The sequence below is a fragment of the Sphaerodactylus townsendi genome, linkage group LG13 (genome assembly GCF_021028975.2).
Source record: "Sphaerodactylus townsendi isolate TG3544 linkage group LG13, MPM_Stown_v2.3, whole genome shotgun sequence".
In the NCBI taxonomy this organism is placed as follows: Eukaryota; Metazoa; Chordata; class Lepidosauria; order Squamata; family Sphaerodactylidae; genus Sphaerodactylus; species Sphaerodactylus townsendi.
Genome location: NC_059437.1, coordinates 55,421,518 through 55,448,408, shown reverse-complemented (window position 1 = coordinate 55,448,408; position 26,891 = coordinate 55,421,518). Strand labels below are relative to the sequence as shown.

Here is a 26,891-nt window from a genome sequence, read left to right as displayed (position 1 = left end):
GAAATTGTACATTCTGCAGAAAATTAGAATCCATGCTATAAACTTGTCCGACAATTATTTTTAACAGGCCACAGAATGACCCCTGCTGGCTGCTGCTAATAAAAGTTCTTTTTTAAAGGGCAAGGTGTGAGGATTAGATTGAATTCCAGGATTCTGTCTTCGTAGGCCCCGCCCCCAACAATGGCTCAGCCCATCCTTATACAGCTTTGCAGGATAAAATAAAATCTTATCAAACAGAAAAGCTCCTTAAAAGCTTACATTGTACAACGTTGCTAGATTCTATCCTTCCTATTCTGAACTTTTTGGAAAACGAAACAAACTTGTTAGTTTAATAATCATGGTTTGCTCGTGTTAGATTCCTACCCTGTTTCCCTGAATATAAGACATCCCCGGAAAATAAGACGTTGTAGAGATTTTGCTGAAGTGTGAAATATAAGGCATCCCCCAAAAAGTAAGACGTAGCAAAGTTTTTGTTTGGAAGCATGCCTGACGAACAGAACACAGAAATATAAGACATCCCCTGAAAATAAGCCATAGCGCATCTTTGGGAGCAAAAATTAATATAAGACACTGTCTTATTTTCGGGGAAACACGGTATTACATAGCTGATGATGTTAGAATCCCTTCAAATGTTTTTTTTTTTTGGTGGATTAAAAAACACAGATGAAAGTTTTATAATCAGAATAATTTAATCATTCACTGCTACAATTGAAACACTAATACCTCAAGTTGATAGGAATGTTTTCTAAGATATATAAATTATAATTGGTCATGGACTGTAAAATTATGAAACAATTTCCAAATTATGTAAAGATCTTGGCTATGAGGTATCAAATTAGATTGTGATCATCTTTTTCCTTATGTCTCTCCCATAAAGAAAATATTATGAAAATTATATATGAATGACACTCGTTAGCAAGGTTATCGGAAAAAATATACGTAGCTACCAAGGTTATTGTTGGTGTTGTAAACTCACACATGTTTGTGTGAGTTTGTATATATTGTGGACTTCTGAGCAGTCTGCAAAGTTTTGGAAAGCAATACTTGCTCTGTTTGAAAAAGGGGATGGGTTTTTAGGTCATGTTTAAACCAGACATTTTGTTGTTAAAGTATGTCCCAGTAGTTGCTAAAAACTTATTATTGTGAACTTGATACCAGCAAAACAGTACTAGAAGTAAAACAGTTCTCCTAGAATATGGCAATGGATTGACTATATCGGAAATGTACTCTTTCTGCCCTGCAGAATAATATCAAGAATCTTGATGAACTGTATGATCCAATCATATGTAAAATGGAGACAGGTGGAATAGCAATTATCAATAAACCTCATCTATACCCTGTCACTTCTCCCCATTGAGAAGGAAAAATAGCTTACAAAATCCTTCTCCCCTCTTGCATTTTATCCTCACAGCAGTCCTGTGAGGTAGGTTAGGCTGAGTGTGTGTGATTGGCCCAAGGTCACCCAGCAGGCTTCAACACTGGATCTGCCAGAGACCTTCGTTGGCACTGTAACCACTACACCACACGGAATCTCTTTGTCTTTCTCTGTTATTCTTTGATTGACATCACTGGAAACACATGACAGTGGGATATAGAAATTGCCTTTCTGGCCCTTCAGGCTGTCTTATTGTTTATACGTTTTTATTGCTGTATGTTGAACTTTGTGATAATTGTTGAAACATGTAATGAATCAAAAGTAAAAGCAAAAGACCAAACCCCGCCCCCGAAGAAAATCTAATGAAGTTATAATGGATAGCATTATGAAATGTTGCTGAATTCTGCCTCTCCAGTTTTCCTAAACTTTTTGAGAAACATTAATTAATAATAAGCATTTATATTAGTGTTTTAAAGGCTCAAAGTGTTTTTCACATTTCAATCTTGCCCTGTAATGCATACCAATATTTGTTGCCTCCGCAGATACTTTCACCCACTCTGAAACTTAACAAATATCATGTGGGGATAAATTTGAGCCTGACTTATAAATAAAGGATGTTTAAAAACAAGTTTACTATCTGCAACTCCATTCCTTAAAATAACATTTTAAACAAATTTTCAGGAACTGTGACTATAAATTATATTTCTTTGTCTTTTGTAAATGCACACTTAGTTTTTAAGTAGCTAGCAAAAATTCTTTTTAAAATTTTGCTTAAAGACAACACGGAGAACTGAAATATGAAGCACAATAGCCTCAGCTTAACCATTTTAGGGCAGTTCAGGTTTCATTTGATCTAGAACCCACTTATTTCCTTTGGGGTGGGGCGGCAGTCCACAGTTCCCACAACACCACATTTCAAAGGAATTTACTTTTTTCCTGTCAAATTTCTTCATAGTCCAGTTTTTACACCTATGCATAGTAATAGGGAGCAGTGTGACGTGAATTATCTTGATCTTGGTCGCCAATGACACATAAGAACATAAGAGCCTGCTGGATCAGACCAGAGTCCATCTAGTCCAGCACTCTGCTACTTGCAGTGGCCCACCAGGTGCCTCTGGGAGCTCACATTACGGAGGGTGAAAGAAGCAAGACCTTCTGATGCCTGCCCCCGATCACCTGGTCTGCTAAGGCATTTGCAATCTCAGATCAAAGAGGATCAAGATTGGTAGCCATAGATTGACTTCTCCTCCATAAATCTGTCCAAGCCCCTTTTAAAGCTATCCAGGTTAGTGGACATCACCACCTCCTGTGGCAGCATATTCCACTGTGGCAGCATCCTCGCACTGAAGAATATTTTCCAGCTCCTTCATGGCTGCCCTTCCCAGTCTCAATCTCCTTCTGATTTCTTGGTTGCAGTCTCTCTACTGGTTGATGACGGAGTCACGGAATAAAAAATCCTGAACAATTTCTATTCCCTCATTGCCCACCTTAAAGTTACATAATTATCGGAAAAGCTCCAAGCGGACCTTGATAAATTAGGTGAGTGGGCTAAGAAATGGCAAATGCAGTTCAATGTAGCAAAATGCAAAGTGATGCACATAGGGGCAAAAAATCCAAACTTCACGCCCTGCAGCTACAGGGGTCAGTGCTAACAGTCACAGACCAGGAAAGGGATTTGGGCGTCTTAGTTGATAGTTCCATGGGAATGTCAACTCAATGCATGGCAGCTGTGAAAAAGGCAAACTCTATGCTGAGATCATTAGGAAAGGTGGGGGAATAAGGCTGCAAGATTGTCAGCCTGCCTTACTTATATAGAAAGCAATTGGTGTGACCCGCGCCCGGAGTACTGTGTCCAGTTCTGGTCGCCACATCTCAAAAAGGATATTGAGGAGATAGAAAAAGTGCAGAGAAGACAGCAGATGAAGTTGAGGGACTGGAGCACCTTCCTATGAGGAGAGGCTGCAGCGTTTGGGACTCTTTAGTTTGGAGAGGAGACGTCTGAGGGGGGATATGATTGAAGTCTATAAAATTATGCATGGGGTAGAAAATGTTGACAGAGAGACATTTCTCTCTTTCTCACAATACTAGAACCAGGGGGCATTCATTGAAAATGCTGGGGGGAAGAATTAGGACTAATAAAAGGAAACACTTCTTCATAGCGATGTGATTGGTGTTTAGATATGCTGCCACAGGAGGGGGTGATGGCCACTCACCTGGATAGCTTTAAAAGGGGCTTGGACAGATTGATGGAAGAGAAGTCAATTTATGGCTACCAATCTTGATCCTCTTTGATCTGAGATTGCAAATGCCTTAACAGTCCAGGTGCTGGTAACAGCCGCAGGAGGCCATTGCTTTCACCTCCTGCATGTGAGCTCCCAAAGGCACCTGGTGGGCCACTGCGAGTAGCAGAAAGCTGGACTAGATGGACTCTGGTCTGATCCAGCTGGCTTGCTCTTATGTTCTTATCCAGTAGTCATTACTTTTGTCTTTTTGTTGTTCAGCTGTAGTAATAATTTCCGGTCTTTGCAATCAAGCCTGATGGTCCCTAGAAGCTAAAAGGGATTAGAGCTAAGGAGCTGTTGTTTTTTTGGGTCCTGAAGATAGACAACACAATATTGTATTCCCTATTCCCCTTCGTCTGTAATAACCCTGCAAGGGAGGCTGAGCTAAAAGACAGTGGCTGGCTCAGCGGCTCCAGGCCACTCAGCTAACTTCCAGGACCAGAGTAGGGGTTTGAACTTGGGTTTCTCATTCTGGTTTGACCTCTGTACGATGGGGAGGCTCTTTACAACTTAAATTATCCAGGTCCTTGAGCAATATACCATGCTCAAGTAACTTAACGCACACATGTGCAGTATCCTACTGAAGTTCTCGTCAGTATCGGCTGTTAAGAAGGCACTGATCAACTAACATGATCAAGGAATCAGTCACTTGGGAGTCTAAATGCTTGCTTTGGAGGCTAGAGCCCTCAGAGTCAATAGCCTTGGGGTAAATAAATTATCTACATCTGTGATTCAGTAAGTGCTTTTAAGTAATCCCCATACTATAACAATTAATTTTAGATTTCTCATTCAATTGACTGTGTGCATTTGCACTGTGTAATCTGCCTTCAGTTTCAGGGAGAAACATTTGTACATTGCAGGCAGACCCCACTCTATAAAGTAGGCCTGATGGTCTTTAAATTGTAGGAAGCGGGGGCTAGTGACGCCACGTCTGGCAACAGTCGTCCACATTCCCAAGAAGTATAGCCAGAATTATTCTAATGAAATGTTATTATTTACCATGTGAAATATGCGGTCAATCATTCCCTTAGAAGATGGTCTTCATTGGCAGTTTTAAATAAACACGCATTTGGAAACATACAGCCAAAAGTGATGTTTATTCCTCCTGAGATTGTCCTAGCACTTTGGATTTTTAAACTTCAGAAATACATTAACATGCTTCTTTTAAATAAATTATACATGTTAGAATTAAATAATGGATGTGAACTAGAGATCGACCCCTCTGTCCTGCTATGGCTGAGTGAGGTGTGATAATGATGGCAAACTATTTACGGAAATGCATATATTTTGCAAATGAATAATGAACCACTCCTGAGTAATTGCCTTTGTCACGGACCTTACAAAATAAGGATGGCCAATCAGCCTAGCTTTGATCAGAACTGGACAGAACCCTCCCCCCAAATTAGGGGAAAAGTCACTTCATTTGCATGGTTATTAACACTGGGAAGGAAAAATGCTTTAACTTATCACTTTTGAACCATACAATGTGATTCTATATAGATTAACTTAAATGCTAATCTCATTGTTTCCAGTGAACTTACTTCATAGGCGCGGGTTGGCAAGTGCTTTAATTCACCAGGAAAGTTCCTTCTGGGCTGCTTCACCGGATGCCCACTGGTGAGCAGGGGGAAGCGGATTCAAGCAGCCCCTATGGATTGTCGAAAGCTTTCATGGTTGGAATCACCGGGGTGTTGTGGGTTTCCCAGGTTGTATGGCCGTGTTCCAGTAGCATTTTCTCCTGACGTTTCACCTGCATCTGTGGCTGGCATCTTCAGAGGATCACAGAGCTGGCCAAGCTGCCGTGGCCTTAGTGGCAGCCTGCACACACCGGGGGTCTGTCAGCACCACGTGGGCCACTTAGTATAACTCCCTTCAGGGCTGTCCCAGGTCAACCTGGCTGCTGAGGTGTCTCCTGTGGACATTTAATCAGAGCTGGTATAAAATGGCATTTATTGTGAAGGTGCCACACGCTGGGGTGGAATTTTGTGGTGATGGGTCTGCCCCACGCAATCTGGTTGTGTCACAAGGTTGTTTTTTTCAGGGGGGGGGAGGGAAGAGGATGGAAATTGCCTCTCAAGCTTGTAGAGAAGGGCTGTGTGTGTGTGTGTGTACAGACACACACATATACACACACTTATATATATGTATATATATATATATGTGTGTGTGTGTCATATGCTCACCTGTATACACACACACACACACATCCTCTCCCTGAAGCTTGAGGCTGAGCCCTATCCTACTTCCTCTACACACACACACACACACCCCCCTTCTGAATAAGATTTTTTTTTCAAGGATGTACTTTGCATTATCGTCTACTCATGTGTATTCCTAATGCATCTTCTTAAATCTTCTCAATACAGAATAAACCTCCACACCACCACAAACATAGGAGGAAGGGGCTGCCCTCCTCGCCTTTCGTTTTGTGGCGGGGGCCTTCTTTTTATACCCGGGCGGGCGGGCGGGGGGGGGGGAGGTCATTTGTGTGGCAACCTCCGTGAACGGCTCCAAGCTGAAATTTAAATAGTCGGGTCAAGAACAGGCAGGGACGCCGCCACTGCCGCCAGCCAGCCCGTGAGTTTCCCCCTCAGCGGCCTAGCGAGGCTTGCCGCCACTCTGCGCGTGGCCAGAGGCACTCTCGCCCCCCTCCGCCCCCCCGGGCCAGGACGGCGCGGCTCCGTAGCGCCCTCAGCGGCTCCTCCTCGGCTTCCCGCGCAGGCCGAGGCCTGGCAGGAGCGAGGGAGGCGAAGGACGTCGCCGCCGCCGCCCCTCCTCCCTCCCTCCCTCCCTCCCTGCGCGGCGCGGCTCCTCCTCGGTCCCTCCTTCCCGGCCGGCCTGGGCCCCGCCCCGCCCCGCCGGATCCTTCCGCGCCCCGCTCTCGCGTACCTTTCTCCGCCTGCCCGGCTCGTCCTGGTCGCCCGCCAGCCCCGCGGCCCCGGTGGTGGTGCCCCTTCCCTCCCTCGGGCGGAGGAGGAGGAGGAGGAGGAGGAGGAGGAGGAGGCCGGCAGCAGCGGCAGCAGCAGCAGCAGCGGCGCCCGAGAGAGCGAGCGAGAGAGAGGAGGGCGAGAGAGAGAGAGAGAGCGAGAGCGCGCGCGCCATGTCCCTCAAGCAGGCGCCTCAGCCGCCGCCGCCTCAGCCGCCTCAGCCGCCAGCAGCAGCAGCGCCGTCCGCGCCGTCGTCGTCGTCGTCTTCCCCGGCCTCGTCTTCGCCTCAGCCGCCGCCGCCTCAGCTGCAGCAGCAGCAGCAGCAGCAGGGGGCGGCCCAGTCGGCAGGCGGCGGGCGCAGCAAGACCCCCGGCGGCAGCCCAGGCCCAGGCCCCGCGGGCCTCCCGGCGGCGGCGGGCGGCGGCGGCGGCGGCGGCAGGCAGAATGTCGGCAGGTGGGTGCGGGAGGCCCGGCCGGGCTGGGAGCGGCGGGCGGGGGGGGGATGGATGCCCAGGCAGGCCCGGGAGAAGGGAGGCGCAAGGCCCCGGCCTGGGCTGCGGGGAGAGGCCGAGGCGCGCGGGCCCCAGCAGCAGCAGCAGCAGCAGCACAGGCCGGGGAGAGCGGCGCCACCGGCGGGACCCCACCCCGGGGAAGGGGGCGGGCGGGCGGGCGGGGGGGGGGGCCCGATCCTGGCTCTCGCCCCCTGAGTCGTGGCTCCCCGCATTGCTGCCGCTGCTGTTATGGCTGTCATGGGGGACGGTGGTGGCGGCCCCAGGGGTCGTCCTCGGAGCGGAGGCTGCGGCCCGTGTGTGTGGCCGCCAAGGCCGCGGGGCGGCTGCTGCTGCTGCCTGCGGGGGGGGGGGGGTCTCGGGGTCCCCCCTCGGAGTCGGGAATGCCGGCGGGGGGGGGCGCTTTCCGGCCCCCCCCCCTTTTAGCTCTCGCGAGGGTAATGTCAGCCCCGCTCCTCGTGAGGCCTCTCGGTGTGTGTGGGGGGGGGGCGACCGGGAGGGGGGGTGCCTCGTGCTTGGCATCGCCCTGGTGCCAGCAGTTGCCGGCGTGGCGGGCGGGGGCGCCGTGCCTGGCGTGAGTGAGCGAGCGAGCGTGTGTGTGCGGAGGGGGGAGCCGGGGGGGCATGCATCGTCGGTATGCGGGGGGTGGGGGCCCGGCAGTGTCTTTGCCGGGGGGGGGGGAGAGCTTCCTCTTTCCACGGCCGCCCTGGGAAGGGTGGGGGTTAGGGTCCCCTCCGCTTTTCCTGCATGGCTGCTGGGCGGGGGGGGGGGGGGGCAGCTGCCTTGGGAAGAGGCGCGCAGAGGCGGCTGCTTCTGCTGGGCCTCCTCCTCCTCCATGTTGGGCACGGGCGGGCGAGTGCCGCAGAGGCGAATTGGGGAGGGGGCGCCGCCTGGCACTGCCGCTGGCCCCACGGAAGCCGCCCCGTGGCCCGTTCGGGGCCGCCTGGCCGGGCAGCGGCGGGAGGGCCTGCCGAGGAGGGCGCCGGGCCGCCTGGGGGACCGGGGGAGGCCGCTTCCGTCCGAGGCCGCGGCTGCAGTGCAGGCCGGCGGGGCCGGGGAAGGGCGGCTGGGGTGCCGCCGCAGGTGTCAGCCGGGGAGAGGCCCCCGAGGCGACCCCCTGCTGCTGCTGCTGCTGCCCTCCAGGGCTGCGGGGGCGGGCGGGCCGGCGTCGGGGCCGCTGCCTCTGCTGGTGCAGCAGAGTGACCATTTTCTTGCGCAGCGCCTGAATCATACGCGTGGCGCTTCTTTCTCCCCCCCTGGCCGGGACTCGGCAGTAGGCCGCGCGGGGCATCCAGGAGGAGAGCCTCCTCCTGGGCCAGGACCTGCCGCCGGGTCCCTCCTCCCCAAGAAGGGAGACGTGGTCAAGGTCCACCCCCTGGCTGGCTCGGGCAGGACTGGGGGGCCAAATCAGGACGAGGTGTTAGGGAAGCAATTTCGAGAGCACAGGTTTCAGCACGGGGGCAGGCATATAAAGCCCAGGTAAACATTGCCAGGACAGTCATGGATTCCCTGGAAGAATAAAAAATGCAGCCAGCAATGGACGTGATTAGGTTTTCTTTTTGTGGTACTGGACCCCAGGTTCTGAGCCCACAAACAAGGGGAGCATTTTGGGCTACGTCATGTGCTGTATGTTTCGCTGTAACCGAAATTCCAATGGATGTCTGCCTGAACAGTGTATGTTTGGATGCCGATGAATTTTAATACCTTGACAGTGCTAGGCTTTCCCATCCCCTTTTGTTTCACTGTGAAAGACACAGTGCAGCTACTGTTCTTCTGAATGGCTGTCTTAAGGCAGAGTGATTATTTGGGAGAAAGCCCCACTGGAATAATTTGATCTTATTTTCAGGTAAATGCATGGTACGTCAGGGTTGGGAGAAAATTCTACTGGAATGTAGGACTTATTACATCTAGCTGCACATCATGAATGCTTGCTGTCCTGCAGAATTCAGTAGTTTTCTCCAACTGGCATCTGTATTCACAAAGAAATGTTAGGCCTTAAGCTGTGCAGATGTACATCAAAGATGCATATTGCCCATACCTGCTTAGGTTGAGTCTGAGCTGTGAACCGGAGGTTCAGATGTTGTTGAGGAACCTGCAAGGCAGCTGGAGGCAAGTCACATTGCCTCTGAACTATCATGTAGCTAGCTGTAAGGACTACGGAGACAACACATTCCAGAAATGCTAAGTATTAGTACTAAATCTTAATTCAGGGATTGATATTTTATACTGACCCTTTCTCAGGTATCTGTAATACAGCTCTCAGTTTGTATGTCCGGTGTATTTTTTTATCATACCCTTCCTGCAAGGCATTCAGGATGGGGGTAGATACAAGATTTTCTGATTCTCATTTTTACCTCACAACAGTCCTCTGGGGTAGGTGAGACTGAGAAGGGGTGACTAGTCCAGGTTTATCCAGTGACCTTCACAGCAGAATGTGAAATGGAACCAAACCCACCAAGATCCGGTTCTGAACTCTGACCACAATAACCCACTGGGTACTGCAGTTATGGAACAAACATGTCATTATATAATTGGAGCACAACATGCATGCCAGTATAGTCTAGTAGTTAAGAATGTTGGATTAACATCTGGGAGACTGCGGGCCAGATCCCCACTCTGCCACAGATGCTTCGTGGGTGACCTTGGGCCGGTCACACACTCTCAGCTTAACCTGCCCTCACCGGGTCACTCTGAGGTTAAGATGGGAGAAGAAGAGGATCGTGTAAGCTGCTTTGGGTTCCAATTGGGAAGAAAGACGGGGTGTGAAATCAGTTAAATAAATCCCAAAGAAAAAAAAATAACATTGTCATATAGAATATCTTAATCTTTCACAGTTTTGGAAAATAGTTTGCTGTTATGAATGAAATTACTGCCATGGCTTGACATTGATTGTAACCATCAGAGTCTAGAAAAAATAGCTTTGTGGGCCACAAGTTGATCAACTGAGCTTTAGGTAAAGGTGAATCAGAAATTATTCTGCCTTTTAGATAAGATAACGGAGCAGAAAAATAGAAATATTATCGGTAGGTGGTATGGCAGGACCTACTTGGTGTTGTCATCCTGGGGTGAAAAGATTTTTTTTTGTAAGGACTGTTTATGAATAATAACTGGAGATGTAATTACAGTTGAAATTACTGTTTCTCCTGCATTTATCTCTTTTAAGATTCAGTGTAATAAAACTGGAGCTAATTGAATAGTTTCAGAGGCATTGGCCTGTCTCAGGTTAATGCTTTGGAGCAAGCAGGGAAATGATCCAGAAAGAGCTATTGGGGAGTCAGTTGAAAATATGGCATGTAAAGAAGGATAAAAGTACCTCTTTGAACCTAATTTGTGATTCTAAAATGGATTTATATTCTTTATCTCTGTATGGAACCCTTGCTGGGTGGTGATACAGCTTAACAATTGTAGTATTTTTTCAAATCTGAGACTGGCGGCTACTGCTTTTGAATTTGTTTTTTACAATTTTTAGTGCTTCAACTTAATTTATTGTACATTATAACACTGCTGAGGTGGAGTGTCTTGCTGCTGTCTTTTGAAGTCAGTTTTTTTTACTTGAAACACGAACAAATACTTCATTTTAAAACATTGGGGATAAAAATCTGAAGGAAATGGATATCTACACATGCTCTTGCACCAGCAAGTGGGAATACGTACTGTGCTTGACTTGTTAACCTTTTCCCTCAAAAAATTGTAGGGAATATAAACATACTTGCTTTACAAAATAGATAAGGCATTTTCTGTAGCACAGAAATTCCCAGCCACAGTATTAATCATTTTTTTCTATTAACAGTGCAGTCCTAAGGTGGGGGCCACCCTGGCGCCTATGCAAATATCACTTGTGCCGGCATCAGGGGTATTTATGTCAGAGCAGAGAGTATTATGCCGGTGCTGGAGACCCACATGGCAGTGTGACATTCAGGCACTAGCACTGCCAGTCCTCTGGTGCAGCAGCCCGCACTGGTGATGAAGGGGGGATTCCCGGGTGCGAGGCCAGCTTTAGCCAGTTTCCTGAGCCCTTTTGGTGTACAGTTATGCTAGCAAAAATGTAGGCACAGCCCATGGAGTTGCACAGAGCAGTTCCATGGGAGTTTGGGGGAGTGTCTCTGTCTTTTTGGAGGTGGCGTGGCTGTGCTGTCCCCGGCCAGGGCGCAACCACTCCCCCCCCCCCCCGTTAGAATTGCACTGCCCATCTGCTTTTGGATTCACAAATATTAGCAACGAAGTTCAGGTACCTGCAGGGGTTCTTGAACGTAAGGCCCATGTTAACTTTCCCCCCTTTGCAACAGCAAATGTTTGTCTTGTATCACAGTCTGCTTTTGAATTCCAGTTTAAAGAGCAGTTTGCCATGTTGTATATGCATGGAACTAGTTTTGTGTTATTCTTTAGGACAGTGGTGGCGAGCCTATGGCACTCCAGATGTTCAAGGACTACAATTCCCACCAGCCCCTGCCACCACTGCTTTAGGAGAAATGCTATATCATCTTATGGCATATATCAGGCTTCAGGGACTATATCCACATCTTCATATTTTGGAATTACAAATTACAAATCAGTTTAATTTGACTAAATATCACTATTTTTTATTATTTTGCACATCTAAATAGCACGTATAGAAGAAGTCTAATCACTATTCTGTGCTTGAGGTTCTGTATTAAAGATTTCTTGAGGTGGGCTTGATTAATGCTACATGTAGGCAGGAAGTTTTTTAAATATTTTTAAATGGTGTCATTAATTGTCTAGAACCCAATGTCAGATTTCATGGTAAAGGTATGAGGAAGAATTTGTACATTTCCTGAGAATTCGGAGGTCCAGGAGCTTAGAAATCTTTCCAGCCCTTTTAAAACAGTTTTGACTGAAATGCGTGGTTTGCAGTGTCAAGGTTGTTAAAGACACGGCTTCTCTCCCATCCCTTGACACTTGTGGGAGCATTTTTAGTCAACTTAAATTGAAGATAAATTAATTCGGTTTGATCTTTCTACAGTTACTAAGAATACAGTGTATTGTCGAAGGCTTTCACGGCCGGAATCACTGGGTGTTGTGTGGTTTCCAGACTGTATGGCCGTGTTCTAGTAGCATTTTCTCTGAAGATGATCCTCTGAAGATGCCAGCCACAGATGCAGGAGAAACATCAGGAGAAAATACTACTAGAACATGGCCATACAGCCCGGAAACCACACAACACCCGAAGAATACAGTGTTTGCAATACTAGAAAAACATAAGAGCATAAACAGATCCCTGCTGGATCAGATCAATAGTTACATCTAGTCCAGCATCCTTTTTCATGCAGTGGGCAACCAGTTCCTCTGCAGGTCCACCAGGGAGGCTTAGAGACCAAGCAAGGCCTTCCCCTAGTGTTGCCTTCTGGCACTGGGATTCAGAGGTTTACTGCTGCTGGACCTTAGTCAAGCCCTGTGGCTGGTAGACATGTCCTCCATGAATCTGCCTAATCTCCGTATTAAAGCATATCCTTTTACTACTGTTGAAACAGTAAAGTGACCTTGAGAATCCCCCACCCAATAGCTAATTAGTATCTCCATAGCAGCATCTCGAGGGCATATACCTGCAAACTACAAACAAGCCATTGTATTAACAGTGTGGGGCCAAGAAGCCAGGGGATTCATTAATCTGAATGGTATGGGCAAATTGAGGAAACTGTCGCTGCTTGTTCTTCCAGCACTACAAATCTGCTGAAAGCATGAAGGAGATAGTGATGAGAGAAGGATGGAGAAATACCTGTTTGTTGGCAAAGTGTACTGAAGGGTGAGCTTTCTGTGGGCCAGGTAGGAGAAGGTAGAGGGGTTGGAATCACAGTGTGGGCAGGAGGTGAGAAGGACCAGACTGGACTGCACTCCTGAGCCGTTGCTTCCCGCTTTGTCCCAACCCACACAGTCACATCTAAAATAAGTCTGTTCTCTAATCAGAAGCAATTCTGTTAGTACCAGCTGGAGAAATGTCATTCAAACAAAAGATTTAACTGATAGAAAAAAATGAAGGTGATATTAAATTGTGCATTGGAAGGAAGTTTTTGAAGAACAAATGCATATGTACAGAGATGCTTGAAAGTATCAACACTATTACTACAGCAAAAAGAAAAACTGTAACGCAGTTTTGGAAAAAAAAACCTTTGAATGTATTTATTTATTTTATTCAATTTGTACCCCATCCTCTCCCGGCAAGGGCAGGCTTGGGGCGGCTTACAACTTAATAAGAACAGTAAATAAAGTATATGTTTAAAACATACAGTTAAAAGCATATCCTATTGTAATTACTGCAGTGCAATGCAAAATAGCATCCTAAACTACATCCTGTTCCACGGGGAGGAGTATCATGAATATGGTGATGATGGACAGGGGAGATAAATAAAATACATGAATCTATCTGTATAGATTACAAAAATCTTTGGCCCACTTGGTGGTTTGGCATGAAATAATGTTGATCCGTTAACTGAGCAATTGAAGCTAATTGGCTAATTCCACAAAATGCTGATCTCATTAGCGCAAAGAAAGGGATGAAGGCTGGCTGCATTAGAAAGTTTTTTTTAATTTAGCTTGTCTTTCACTCTGAGAGTCAAGGCGGATTAAAAATACAGAAAACAGATCAATCAGACGGCATAAGATGTTCCATAAACAGTACAATAGGGCTAGGATTACAAAATTAGGAAACCACACAACCCAAACTCAGGTGTGATAATATAATGCAGAAAGAAATGTGAAAACTGTTTTGTGGAAGCCTCTTGGTAATTGACATAATGAGTCATTTAGCAGGTAAGTTGGAGTTTCACTTTCTGTTCAGTGTAAAGTCAGAAGCTCCCTCTCAGTTGATGTTTCATGGGGCAGTTGCTATAGTTGTCTTATGGTTCTCTTCCAGCCCACATCATAAGATGATTGCCCCACTGGGTTGGGGTTTTTTTCTTCTCTAGGTATGCTGTTGAGCAGTTTGTAAATACTGGGTCTTCCAGCCCAGCACTTTCAGAAGCTAGACAGTTATTTACTTCAAGAATTTTAAATCATTTCTAAACTGCATTTCTCAAAATAGCTTCTGGCACACAAGTCTACTACAGAAATACATTCAGTATAATAAAATCAGTATTGGAACTGTGAGGATGATAAGCTTATATAGTTAAATTGTTAGTTTTTAAAAAAAAACTCTAGGTGAAAATGTTGACTAGAGCAAAGTACAGAAATGCGGGTAGATACATATCTCAGACATTCTTGCACCTTCTTATTTGGAAAGATTCATGATTTGATTCTGTGGGATTTCACTTCTGCACAAACATGCATGGAATGGAACCAGAACTAAAACTTGCCCGATGTACTTACCCAGTGTAGTGGATGTGGTCATGTTTGGATTTTGGAAACTAATGTCCAAGTATCCCTACTTGGTTTTGAAATTTGCTTGATGCAGTTGGCTTAGTCATTTGCTTCTGACCTCACAGGGCTGTTGTGGTGGCAGAATGGGGCTGTGCTTTTCTTGGAAGGCGGTCTAGATACATGTACAACAAAATAACAATACTGATTTGACCTCATAATACCACAGGAAAAAAGATTACATGAGTTTGCTTAACATTTGATCAGCAGTGAAGCCTAACTAAGTTTAAGTTTTTTATAAGTGCGAGGATGACCAACTGTGTTGTGCACTGTAGATCTTAATTGATCACCGCTCAATATTTTAGGCACTTTTGTGCTATGAATTTCAGAGATTAAGTTCTCACCAGTCCCTTGTATGCGCTTACATATTGGTGTATTTGGAGCATGGGTTCAGGTTGCTAACACATTCTCAAGGCCCCAGCTCTGGTTACCTTGAGCAGACTGAGTACTATGAACCTACGGACAGCATTAGATTTGCAGCTCTCTCTTATCTTGCAGTTCCTGGCAGGAGCCTCTGTAAAATGTGGCACAGAATGAGAGCTCCTTTGAGTCCCCTCTTGGACATAGCACAGTTGTCAACACCATGTAGGAATCTAAAGGTAATTAAAGACCGGATCTGAATGTACCAGTTTGTCTGATAAGCCAGACTGGTTGGAAGTGCTACAAGCTTCATTCATTAAAGGAGCATTTTAAAAGAAAGTCAGCAGAATTTTAAATAAATTGTTTCTACAAATTGTCTCTACAGTGTGTACTGAAATCCTTCTAGGACATGCAGTCTTTGCTGGTGAGAACTGGAAGCCTAATAACAAAGGTCTCACCACTCGGGTACACAACTATACATTTTTTAGAGCTGATTGATTGTGCTCACAAAGACTCAGCAGTTACTTTATATACAGTTATGCACAATCTGTCACTCCAGTCAAGTGTGACCAGCATAATCCTGGATGAGATAATACAGAATAGAAGTATCACTGGGTTTGATGGTGTTGCTGAGGCTGGGAGAAGATTTGCTCCCCACACAAGTGGTGGCCCAGAAAGTATCTTATATGAGTTGCCATTTGCTTCTGGGGAGAAGTAAAGTTCTGGATTTTGGGATGTTGTTCTGGGGAGGGCAGTTTCTTCCCACTCATCCCTCATTCTGTAGTTCAGGTCTTTCTGTGAGACCTTATCGAAAAATGTGTGCCAGGTGCCATTGTTATCCACAGGGTTTTTACAGTATACTAAAATCCTCTCCATGTGCACAGCTTGCCTGCTGTCTCAGTGGGACTTACTCTGATAGGGTAATAATGCTCTAGTTTCAAAGTGAAGGCAGATATATTTGCTGACATTTGATGTGGTGAATCCATATGCAAGTTAGTGGGAGTTGCCTCTGGAGGCAGAGCCTTACCAGTACTACTGGTGGATACTCTGTTCATTTATTGGTTCCACAATTTGCTTTGCCGTGTCACAAGATGTAGCTAATTGAGAGCTCTTCAAAGCCTGCTGTATAGCAGCATGTAAAGCACTTGAAGATACTTGAGTAAAAAGAACTAATCTGTGTGGTCATTGCACTAAAAAGCAGAAGAGAACCTTTGTAACAATTCAGTATAACAAAAACAAGTAGCTATCTGTAGTTGGTGCTAACAACATCCGGAAATTCCCTTGAGCACTGAGTTCTGTGATGGATGATATGTAATTCCTGCCCACATTGAGGGACACTGCTTTTGGAAGTCCCGAGCTGCAAGATGCCCTCCTCCCTCCAAGAACAGAGCCTTTGAAAGTTACCATGAGAGTTCTTTCTGCTCTGAGGTAAAGAGGGCATCTTGTCCACTCGAAGAGTGAAGAAGTGGTAGATGTGATAAGACTCTGAATTGCTGCAGAAATGAGAAGAAAGACAAGAATAATGTTTGACAGCAGCTCTGACACATTTGGAAAGTATGGAAAGGGAAAAGTCTGGGTTTGTCTTCTCCCTCAGCAACTGTTATTTTTGGCTACCATCGCTCTAATACCCTTCTTGCTATGACAGTGTTGTTTAACCTGTTCCTACTACTGTCCTAAGTTCATTGTTTTTTCTTCCCATCATACTTACTAGCTTGGAAAGCATTTAAACTAATCCACAAGTTCCTGCCTGGGAAGACAGTATGTGGAAGTTTTTGTTCGGATTCTCGAAGCAACCAGTGGAAAAAACCCTAGTTATAAGATGCCCTCTTTACCTCAGAGCAGAAGGAATCCTCACAGTACGTTTCCAAGATTTCATTTCTCAGAATGGAGCTTCTTGTTCTCACATAGTGCCTGAAAGGCATTGCATAAGCAGTGGTGGCGAACCTTTGGCACTCCAGCTGTTATGGACTACAATTCCCATCAGCCCCTGCCAGCATGGCCAATTGGCCATGCTAGCAGGGGCTGATGGGAATTGTAGTCCACAACAGCTGGAGTGCCAAAGGTTCGCCATGGGTCTGCAGGACATCAGGACCTTTTAAGGAGACCAACTCTCATGAGTTTTGGCTTTTCTTGACCACCCACTTTTCTAACGTCTGAGCTGGGGCTGTGCTTTAACATTTTTGCACCACTAGAAAAGCTTAGGTGGGAGTAGAAAAATTTATCCTGACCGAGGAGTTCCTACTGCCTCTGTGCTGCTGTTCAACAATGGAGAGTCCTTAACAGGACAGCACACCATGGCTAGTTAACTCCTAACTGTGGAACTGAACAAGGGGCATTCAGGATTGCCCAGATCCTAAGAACTGTGGTCCTACCGTCTGATAGAATGGCAAGGGGGAAAATGAACTCCCTTGAACTTATATCGGTCACCTTAGTTTTTTTCGGAATGGTGAGGAAAAGAGGGTTGGGAGCCAAATGGTCCAAACCTGGTCCAAATTCAAATGCAGAGTTTTTGGAAGAGAGGGCACTACCCCACAAATGGCTAACCCTAACAAGCCCAGTACCAAAGCAAGTTCTCCAAGCTGTTCTTCCCAAGGGAACAAACCTAAAACTAAGGTGTTGGGAACTCCCTCCCACTACCTGGCAACTCCAAACGATGGCTTACAGCTGTTCCAAAGGGATTCTTACCCTGTGCTCCAAAAGGGATTCCTACCTTATCCAAGCACTTTCTACTCACCAAGGACCCACCTGGAATGCACCCAAGATGGGACAAAAGGGAGAAGCACCACATTTTTCTTTGCATGGGCATGTGGACTACAAGGGGTGCCTGAACAACCTGATCTTAGGAGATGAAAAGGGGAGAAAGATTTTTAACCCTGATAGCCACACGTATAGCACACAGAAAATCATGGAGACTTGCACAAACCTAAAGGGTTTTCCACTGGGATGTCTCCCTATGTCTGCACTCTGGAAATACATGTGTCAACTCATGGTTTTCCAGACACACAGGGTGATGCCTGCACGATCCACCATTAATTTGTTAAGCCAGTGATGGCGAACCTATGGCATGGGTGCCAGAGGTGGCACTCAGTGCCCTCTCTGTGGGTACGCACAAACAGAGTCACCTCCACATACACACAGACACATATCTAGGCTGGCCTGGACTCGATTATTAGCATTAAACCTAAGACCTAATTTCCGGGAAGTAGTGTAGGTAACCCTGTTAAGCACTGTTAAACCCCACTGATTTTCATGCAAAGAAGAAAAGTGTGGGAGTAAGCTCGGTTGCTGGCAATGGGGCTTGCTTCTGAGTAAACCCTCCTAGGGTTGTGATTCACCCATTGGAAGAGTTGCACAATTGTTTCAAAGCAAAGCCACCGACTACCACCAAGCTTACTTCCGAGTAGCGCATGCCTTGGAGCCAACCATTTTTTGTTAACTAAAGCCCCAGTATTCAGGTTAAATTGCCGTGTTGGCACTTTGCGATAAATAAATGGGTTTTGGGTTGCAATTTGGGCACTCGGTTTCAAAAAGGTTCGCCATCACTGCCTTAAGCAGACAGTCTCCACTTAATTTGGGGGAATTATCTGAAGCCAGAGCAAAAAGGGATAACTGGGAGTGATAAACCATGCATACCAGGAATATATTTTAAGCGATGAGTACAAATTCTCAAAACAGCTGGCTAAGAGAAGAAGGGAGGAAATTGGATAGGATTTCATGGATTGGTGATAGTCACCAGTCTTGAAGGGACATCCAGGGAAACGACCAATGTTTCCAGGAGCAAAAGGAAGAGCGCACAAACATCTGGGGTGGGTGTGTGGATCCAAAACACAAACACGCTATGGATGGCCAAAGGACCAGTATTTATATCCTAAAAGGGTCCTGTGGAAAGCCAAAGAATTGATTGCTTTTCTGGGATTCCAGCAAGTGTCTGGGAGAGGCTGATGAGCCGTCAGGACCCAGAATGTCTGGGTTAATCTCTTGAATACTGATTGATTACTGGGATGGGTGCAGATAGTGATGGAGGAACGTTTAAATCATGTTGCAGTGGCACAATGTTATACAGCCAGGCTCATTTTAGGGCCAAGGGAACAGGTCTGCAGCCGACTGCCTTCCTACCCAAGCTTGACACACAAGATGGATCCCAAAACTCTCTGAGGGGCATTCCTGTCTTGCTCTGATGGCCCCCATGCATTTGTTACACCTTTCAGGGGAAAGAAGGGTCTGACTGCTTAAACCATACGGGATGTAGGATCTGTCTTGTGGAATCTATATCAGTGAAAAATGAGAAAGCTGGGGGAAAGATGTTACTTATATCAAACATAAATTTTTGTTGCATGCTTTGTTTATTTATTTATTTATTTATTTATAATTAATTTTATATACCGCCCCTCCCCTGAAGGGCTCTGGGCGGTGAACAACATAATAAAACAACAGTTACATTAAAACCCCTTAAAACAATAAATTAACAAAATTAGATTGGCGTCCAACACAAAACTTCATAAACCCACCCTGGAAAGAAACAAAATAAGAGAGCGGAGGGCCCCCATAAATATTATGACCCAGAGTGTAAAAGGGGAGGGGAGAAAAAGGGGGGGAGAGGAGCGCCCATCAGTGGCTGGCCCCCGCAAAGGGCTGTAGTGAAAGTTGGCCTCCACTGTCAGAAGGGAAGATGTTGCATATAAAACACTTTTAAAGAGAACAGTTCTGCTAATCTCCATCTCACCCACATCCGTCTACTTGTTGTGTGTTCTCTCATATGGACCTGTCAAACTATGCTCTGTATGGCACGATGTGTGTATTTCTGATGCTATATGAAATAGTTGATACCTGTGTTGTACAGACTTGTGCCACTGAAAGGCATCACACATTTCTAAGAAGTGGGGGAAGCCTTCTTATGTGAGAATTGTTAGAGGAGGATTTGCCAGACATAACTGAGTATTTAATGTTGCCTTTTTGACAGTTAATTTTGGTTCGGAACAAATAATTGTTAAGCACCATAGTGATGATTTGTGTTGCACGTGTACTGATATGGATGCTTTCTCTTACTATTCACAATTAAAACCCAGATACTTGTAAGCTATCCGAGAATATGCATTTGACCTGATTTTTTTTCCAAGATTTTTTTTATCAAGGTTAGTGTACTTTGAGGTGATGAAAGTCCCAGGAGTGCAGAATACTATGAATTAGTCAGATAGTTGAAGGTGTTTCCCTTTAAAGCTGTAGGCAGAATTTTAAGTCAGATAGAATGTACTGTGTTAGTTACCAAGCTTCCGCTGTTACATTGGTTATCAAATAGTGTGAGATTTTTGTGTACAAGCAAAATTATGCTTATTCACATAATTTCTGACTATGATTTTGAAAACTGTTCAGTAATATACCTAACATCTATGATGTATATCAAAGTAATTTTACTGAACAGTTGAAATAAGTCTGTTGATTGAACTGTACAGAAACCAGCCAATTAAGAAAATTGCTTCTAGAACAAGGTGCTTTTGTACCCCAGCACAGAGGTTACAAAAGTAAACCCAACCTGAGAGAATCAGATCTGAAAATATATACTTGGTGAATTATATGTGGAAACCATAGGGAATTCTAGAGGTGTAAGGGAGAGTAGCAGGTCACCACTAAAATCTGATTGCTTTATATCAGGGGTCCTGCAACCGGTGGCTCTCCAGATGTTCACGGACTACAGTTCCAATTGGCCATGCTGGCAGGGGCTGATGGGAATTGTAGTCCATGAACATCTGGAGAGCCGCAGGTTGCAGGCCCCTGCTTTATATGCATTCAGCTTCTTTTTAATCTATCGGCAGGAGAATCTGCCTAATATCTTTTAAGTTCTTAAATTTGTGTTCTGTGGGTGATGCGTGCAGCTCTCTGCCGGATTCACTGTTGCCAGGATCATGTGAGTTGATCCGGAAGAGTCTGAGAAGAGGAAAGCTTTCTGTTGTGAGAGATGGTATTTACTGCATGGTACCTATTCAAAGCAGCCTGTCTGGGCTCTGTCTCCTATTCCTTATAGCTATGAGTAGGCTTGCTAGTTTTCTGTTTTGAACAAAGATAGAGTTCTGCATTGTAAATACCTTCTCTTTTGTTGACTGCCTTCTCTGTTTATTAATTTCAGAGGTCGCAGCAGTGGCAAAGGGCCACCTCAGCCTTCGGTAAGTATATATTTTAGCATTAAATGAGGTGGTGCTGATGGTTATCTAATACTTACTTCTTAAAATTGTTTATAAGAACATAAGAACTAGCCTGCTGGATCAGACCAGAGTCCGTCTAGTCCAGCACTCTGCTACTCACAGTGGCCCACCAGGTGCCTTTGGGAGCTCACATGCAGGATGTGAAAGCGATGGCCTGCTGCTGCTGCTGCTCCTGAGCACCTGGTCTGCTAAGGCATTTGCAATCTGAGATCAAGAAGGATCAAGATTGGTAGCCATAGATTGACTTCTCCATAAATCTGTCCAAGCCCTTTTTAAAGCTATCCAGGTTAGTGGCCATCACCCCCTCCTGTGGCAGCATATTCCAAACACCAATCACACGTTGCGTGAAGAAGTGTTTCCTTTTATTAGTCCTAATTCTTCCCCCCAGCATTTTCAATGAATGCCCCCTGGTTCTAGTATTGTGAGAAAGAGAGAAAAATGTCTCTCTGTCAACATTTTCTACCCCATGCATAATTTTATAGACTTCAATCCTATCCCCCCTCAGACGTCTCCTCTCCAAACTAAAGAGTCCCAAACGCTGCAGCCTCTCCTCATAGGGAAGGTGCTCCAGTCCCTCAATCATCCTCGTTGCCCTTCTCTGCACTTTTTCTATCTCCTCAATATCCTTTTTGAGATCACGGCTGACTAGAACTGGACACAGTTACTCCAAGTGTGAGTCGCACCACTGCTTTATATAAGGAGCATGACAATATTTGCAGTTTTTATTATCAATTCCTTTTCTAATGATCCCCAGCATAGAGTTTGCCTTTTACAGCTGCCATGCATTGAGTTGACATTCCCATGGAACTATCAACTAAGGCGCCCTAAATCCCTTTCATAGTGTGTGATTGATAGCACTGACCCCTGTAGCGTGTATGTGAAGTTTGGATTTTTTGCCCCTATGTGCATCACTTTACATTTTGCTACATTGAACTGCATTTGCCATTTCTGAGCCCACTCACCTAATTTATCAAGGTCCGCTTGGAGCTCTTCGCAATCCTTTGTGGTTCTCACCACCCTACATAATTTAGTATCATCTGCAAACTTGGCCACCACGCTACCCACCCCTACTTCCAGGTCATTTATGAATTCCAGGTCATTTATGTTATTTACAGTCTCCCTTTTTCACAGAGACTCAAGGGTGCATTACACTTAGTGAGTCAATACAGTGAACAGCATGGGGCATTCAGTAACCAATGCATTAGGATTTTAGAAGTCTGGAACCACCAGAGATAACTGAAGCTGAGCACAAGTATTCACATGAATAGATTGAATGGTACAGAAATCTCATAAATAGTATCCTGCATACAATGAGCTATACCCAGCAGTATAGAGCACAGTTTGTACATGGCAGTTCTTTTACCTGCATAGAAAAGTTATCTTGAATAGTTTAGTTTTGCCTAGTTTGCAGAAAGTCAGGAGAATGGGATCTTTCTTGACCTTCTTGGGCAGGCCATTGGACCATGATCCAAGAAGCCAGAACGTTCTTGGTGGCACCACCTGTGAAGCCTTGTGTTTCAAGAAGCATTTATTACTGGTACATGAAGCATAGAACCATGGTATTCTTCAAACCAGATGTGTTTTCTGGAAACTCCTCTCACATGACAAGTCCTTAATATTACTTTACTGAGTTAACTCCTATCTTTTTTTAGGATAATTGATGATGTCACAAACCAAATGTGTTTCAATATGGCCAGGTAACAGCCAGACAATATAAGGCAGCACAGAGACTGTCAGCTCATCAGTAAAATAAAAAGGATGGGTTTTTCATTTTTCCTCTTGTTTGGCTCACAAGACTAAAATTGATGAAGGAATGGAGGGAGGTTCCAGTCTTCAAGCTGTGGCATCACTACCTGTACACTTGGGTAGACCCACCAAAACAAGCTACCTGGGCAACATACCACATTTCATAGGGTTGCCTGGACAAGGATCGGAGACGTGTAGTGTATGTTTGTTTGTAAGAATATTGTATACTTGATGCTGCCAGCTAGTAAAATGAATCTGTTGCCAAGGTGGATTGGGTTCCAGGCAGTAATATGTCTGAATTCCGTCAGAACTTTCATTGATGCACACAGTGCTTGGGTGAAGATGTGTTCCCTTACAGTAAGTTGATCCCTTTCAAAAATCTATCCAGAGGCTTCTGGAGTTTATAGGCTAAATAGCATCTTTGTATTTTGCCCCTTTTCTAAAATGAATGCAGTACACTGTTAAATTGCACTGTTGCTTTATGTGATGAACCTAAATAGTCAGTGTGTGTGGGAAGGGTGTCTCTTTTAATTGGGTTTCAAGTATCTTTTGAGTGTGGTGTAGCGATTATGAGCAAATTGATTCTAATCTGGAGAACTGGGTTTGATTCCCCATTCCTTTACATGAGCAGCAGACTCTGATCTGGTGAATTTGTTTCCCCACTTCTACATTCCTGCTGTGTGACCTTGAGCTAGTCACAGTTCAGTCAGAACTCTTTCAGTCCCACCTACCTCACAAGTTGTCGGAAGAGGAAGGGAAAGGAGTTTGTAAGCCCATTTGAGTCTCCTTAAAGGAGATAAAGGATGGGTGTAAATCCAAACTCCTTCCTCCTTTTTCTTCTTCTGACTATTCTAGTTGTGTGCATATCTTCTAATTTTAAATTGCCAAGAAAAAACTGAGTTGCCTGTTCCCATTTCCCCTAAAGTTAGAGCTAAGATCTTCCTACTTCTGCTTCACCTTAATTGTGCTTGTTGCAGAATGTGAGTTTTATGGAAATTTTAAATTTAAACAAATTAAGTATTTATCTATTGTTATAAAAATGTAAATAATGTTAGCCAAAGAAGGCAAGTGTATCATGTACAAGCCTGGAACATGTTCAAGTGCTCCCTTTCCCACATTAAGTCCATTGCATGTGATTCCTTTGCAGCACAACACCCCCACAGCTATAGGTTAACAGAGACTGTAATTACATGTGTGGCATGGAGAACTTCCCACAGAAAAATATAGCATCAAAACATTTTCCATTTTGTCTTCTATACGGTTGGACCAGATTTCCCCAATGTGGTGCCCATGGGCACCTGCTCATAACTTTCATGGCACCAGTGTATAACTTTCATGGCACCTGCCTAGCATTTTTAGAAAGTAGATGGGCCAGATTAAGTGAGGTAGGAGTGACTAGTCCAGGGGTCTGCAACCTGCAGACCCCTGGACTAGTAGTTCAACATCTCCCTGTCAGGTTAGTGAGGCATGGAAAATAATTTGAGTTGTTTTGATTCAGAACTGGATTAATTAGACTGTTACTTGGAGCTTCCTAGAGCAGTTTTCTCATGATCATCTAAATCTTTGTATGATATAAAACTGTGCTTTGATGCCTAATGGGGTTTTTCTCTTGTTTCAGATTTCTTTTCATGGCATCTATGCAAACATGCGAATGGTTCACATACTTACATCTGTTGTTGTAAGTTTTTCACATATGGCATAATCTCCTGTAAATGTAACGTTCTGTAAACATGTTGTAGTGGCTTAGTAAGTGTATGTGGACAATCCCTATTTTATGACTGGGAAATTTGTGTACTGTCTCTTCATTAAAGGGTTGACCTAGTCCAATGATGGCGAACCTATGGCACGGGTGCCAGAGGCAGCACTCAGAGCCCTCTCTGTGGGCACGTGCACACAGAGTTCGTCATGTGGGGGGCGGAAAATCACACCCACACACACATCTAGGCTGGCCTGGGCCACTGAGCACAATGTGTGCGCACCACGGTGAGCAGGGAGGACTTGGCTGGCGGGCCTGGTCCCTGTGCTCTGGGTGGCTGTTGCCCGAGGGGGGGGGGGCACAGAGGAGGCAGAGATGCTAGAGAGGCACAGAGCGGTGTGCGTGGGACTTGCTGGAGGCTAGAGCAGGCTGGCCCCTGCTCGAGCAGATGGGCAGAGGAAGAAGGAGCCAACTGGTTTTTTCTAAACTAAAACCTCAGCATTCAGGTTAAATTGCCGGGTTGGCGCTTTGCGATAAATAGGTGGGTTTTGGGTTGCAATTTGGGCACTCGGTCTCGAAAAGGTTCGCCACCACTGACCTAGTCTCATCTCTGTTCCTGCATTGTACCAGTTAGAAGGGGTGTATTCGGCAAAGTGAAGCTGGGAAAAAAAACCCTGAAAAATACCTCGTTGTCCCTTTGGAGGGGGTCGGTTAATCCCCCTAAAATGGCAGTGATTTCAGGGAGCCAGAAAGCAGATCCTGAGTAATGCGAAGCCCAGCATTCAGCACTGTGGCATTACAGCCTCCAAATTCCACGTGGGTTTGGAAGCCGCTGCAATTTTGGGGGATTGAGTTTAACAGATCTGAAATTTTTCAAATTCCTGGAAAAAGCTAGGATGGGGGGTTTGTTTTTTTCTCCAGCTTGTTTAAAAATTTCTGTGACCATTAAACCTGATCAAACAAAAAACAACCCAGAAGAAAGGGTATATACCCCTACTCCCAATGCAAAATTGAAGCCTCAAATCTGCACACTAAGCCACACTTTAAAATGTCGGCAACTGGGAAATTAGAAGTGAGTCATCTGGGCATCGTCTCAGTCTTTGAAAATTGAGCTGCTAGCCTGTGCTGGCTGTGAATATTTTGCAAGTGCCTCCAATGAATTGAACTTCTTTTATGGTGCAAACAGTCTGGTTTTGCATCCACTTTCTCCACGGAGGGTCCTCCAAGCCTCATAAGCAGCGTAAGACCTAATAATGTGGCTCAGTGGCTAGAAACCCAGTTTCCAGTTCCCACTCAGCTGAGAAGTGCAGCCACAGGGTTTGAGGAAGTTGCTACCTCCTGCCTTAATCTGTCTCATAGAGTTGTTGTGATGATGAAGTGCAGCTCCGAGTTCCTTGAAGGAAGGGCGGTATGCAAATGTAATAACCACAGTTCTGGGGATTCAAGTGAGCAACAATGAAGGACTATTTAGCATGGCAGAATTTTATTCTGTTAAACTGTTTCTGCTCAGTCTTACTAGCTGCCTCAAAATGGAGGCTTCGTCTGAATACATAATCTCTAAATACATCAGTGAGCTGGAAAATTTGATTGGTTGCTTGAGAATGAATGAAGATTTTGCTCAAGGGTACAGTTCCACAAACTGCTTGTTGCTGCTTCTTATGGCTCAGTAATGCTTAGTTTTATAATCACTATACTAGAATGAGAATTCCTCTAACAGGTTGTATTTTGCATCTAGGGATCAAAATGTGAAGTACAAGTGAAAAATGGAAATATATATGAAGGAGTTTTTAAAACTTACAGTCCTAAGGTAAATTCATTTATCTCCCCCCCCCCCCCTTTGTGTGTGTTATCCTCCCCAACTAATTGCTCGGTAGGATTTAACTATGTTTTGATGGCAGAAACAGTACTGAGAGCTGGTCTTTTTGGTGCTTGCTTGTAGCTCCTGGGTAGCGAAGTAATAAAGGCGCAATTCATTGAGTTAATTATTTACTTTTTTTAAAATCTGGAAGTAATTGACAACCCTTAAAACAAATCAGTCTGTCTGTCTCTCCCCCCCCCCCCCCCACCCCCGCTCTCTCGTTGTGCTTTTTGCAGTGGATGTTTCTGCACACCCGCAGGTTTTACTAGAATAATTGCTGATGAAACTGGCAAAGCAGGCAGTTAGAAACTGAAGTTTGTACGTGTAGCAGTGAAGTCCAGGCAACCATACAACTTGACTATTATGTTCTAAACCTGTAACAGATAAGCAGTTATAGCTGTGCCTGTTGATAATGTAGGATTCTGTCAGTTTGTTCCTTTTCTTTTGAAATGTATGTTTCTGCTTCTATAGAAGGTGACTTTGCTATCCACCAGAGAGTGCTGCATGGCCATGCAGAAACTTGAGTTCTTATAGGTTGGGAGGCTAACCTGAGTTTGAGGAAGTTCTCTTTTT

At 45.2% G+C, this 26,891-nt stretch overlaps 1 protein-coding gene and 1 long non-coding RNA gene across 8 annotated transcripts in view; one reads left to right on the top strand and one right to left on the bottom strand.

Moving 5' to 3' along the window:
* Positions 1-5,208: 5,208 nt before the first annotated feature.
* LOC125442659 lies at positions 5,209-6,714 on the bottom strand. The gene is made up of 2 exons (XR_007246026.1): positions 6,547-6,714; positions 5,209-5,569 (listed from the first exon to the last, which is right to left on the bottom strand). It is a non-coding gene; the product is annotated as an uncharacterized LOC125442659 (long non-coding RNA).
* Positions 6,715-6,828: 114 nt separating this feature from the next.
* ATXN2 (ataxin 2) overlaps positions 6,829-26,891 on the top strand; it is a 59,686-nt gene continuing 39,623 nt past the window's right edge. For 5 of the 7 annotated variants that reach the window (XM_048514213.1, XM_048514212.1, XM_048514216.1 and 2 more), the window contains exons 1-4: positions 6,831-7,038; positions 20,943-20,979; positions 24,383-24,442; positions 26,196-26,267. In XM_048514213.1, coding sequence (XP_048370170.1) covers positions 24,410-24,442; positions 26,196-26,267 — 105 coding nt within the window. In that variant the 5' untranslated portion in view covers positions 6,831-7,038; positions 20,943-20,979; positions 24,383-24,409. Of the gene's footprint in view, positions 7,039-20,942; positions 20,980-24,382; positions 24,443-26,195; positions 26,268-26,891 lie in introns of all 7 variants that reach the window. The other 2 variants (XM_048514215.1, XM_048514214.1) reach the window with 1 other exon arrangement.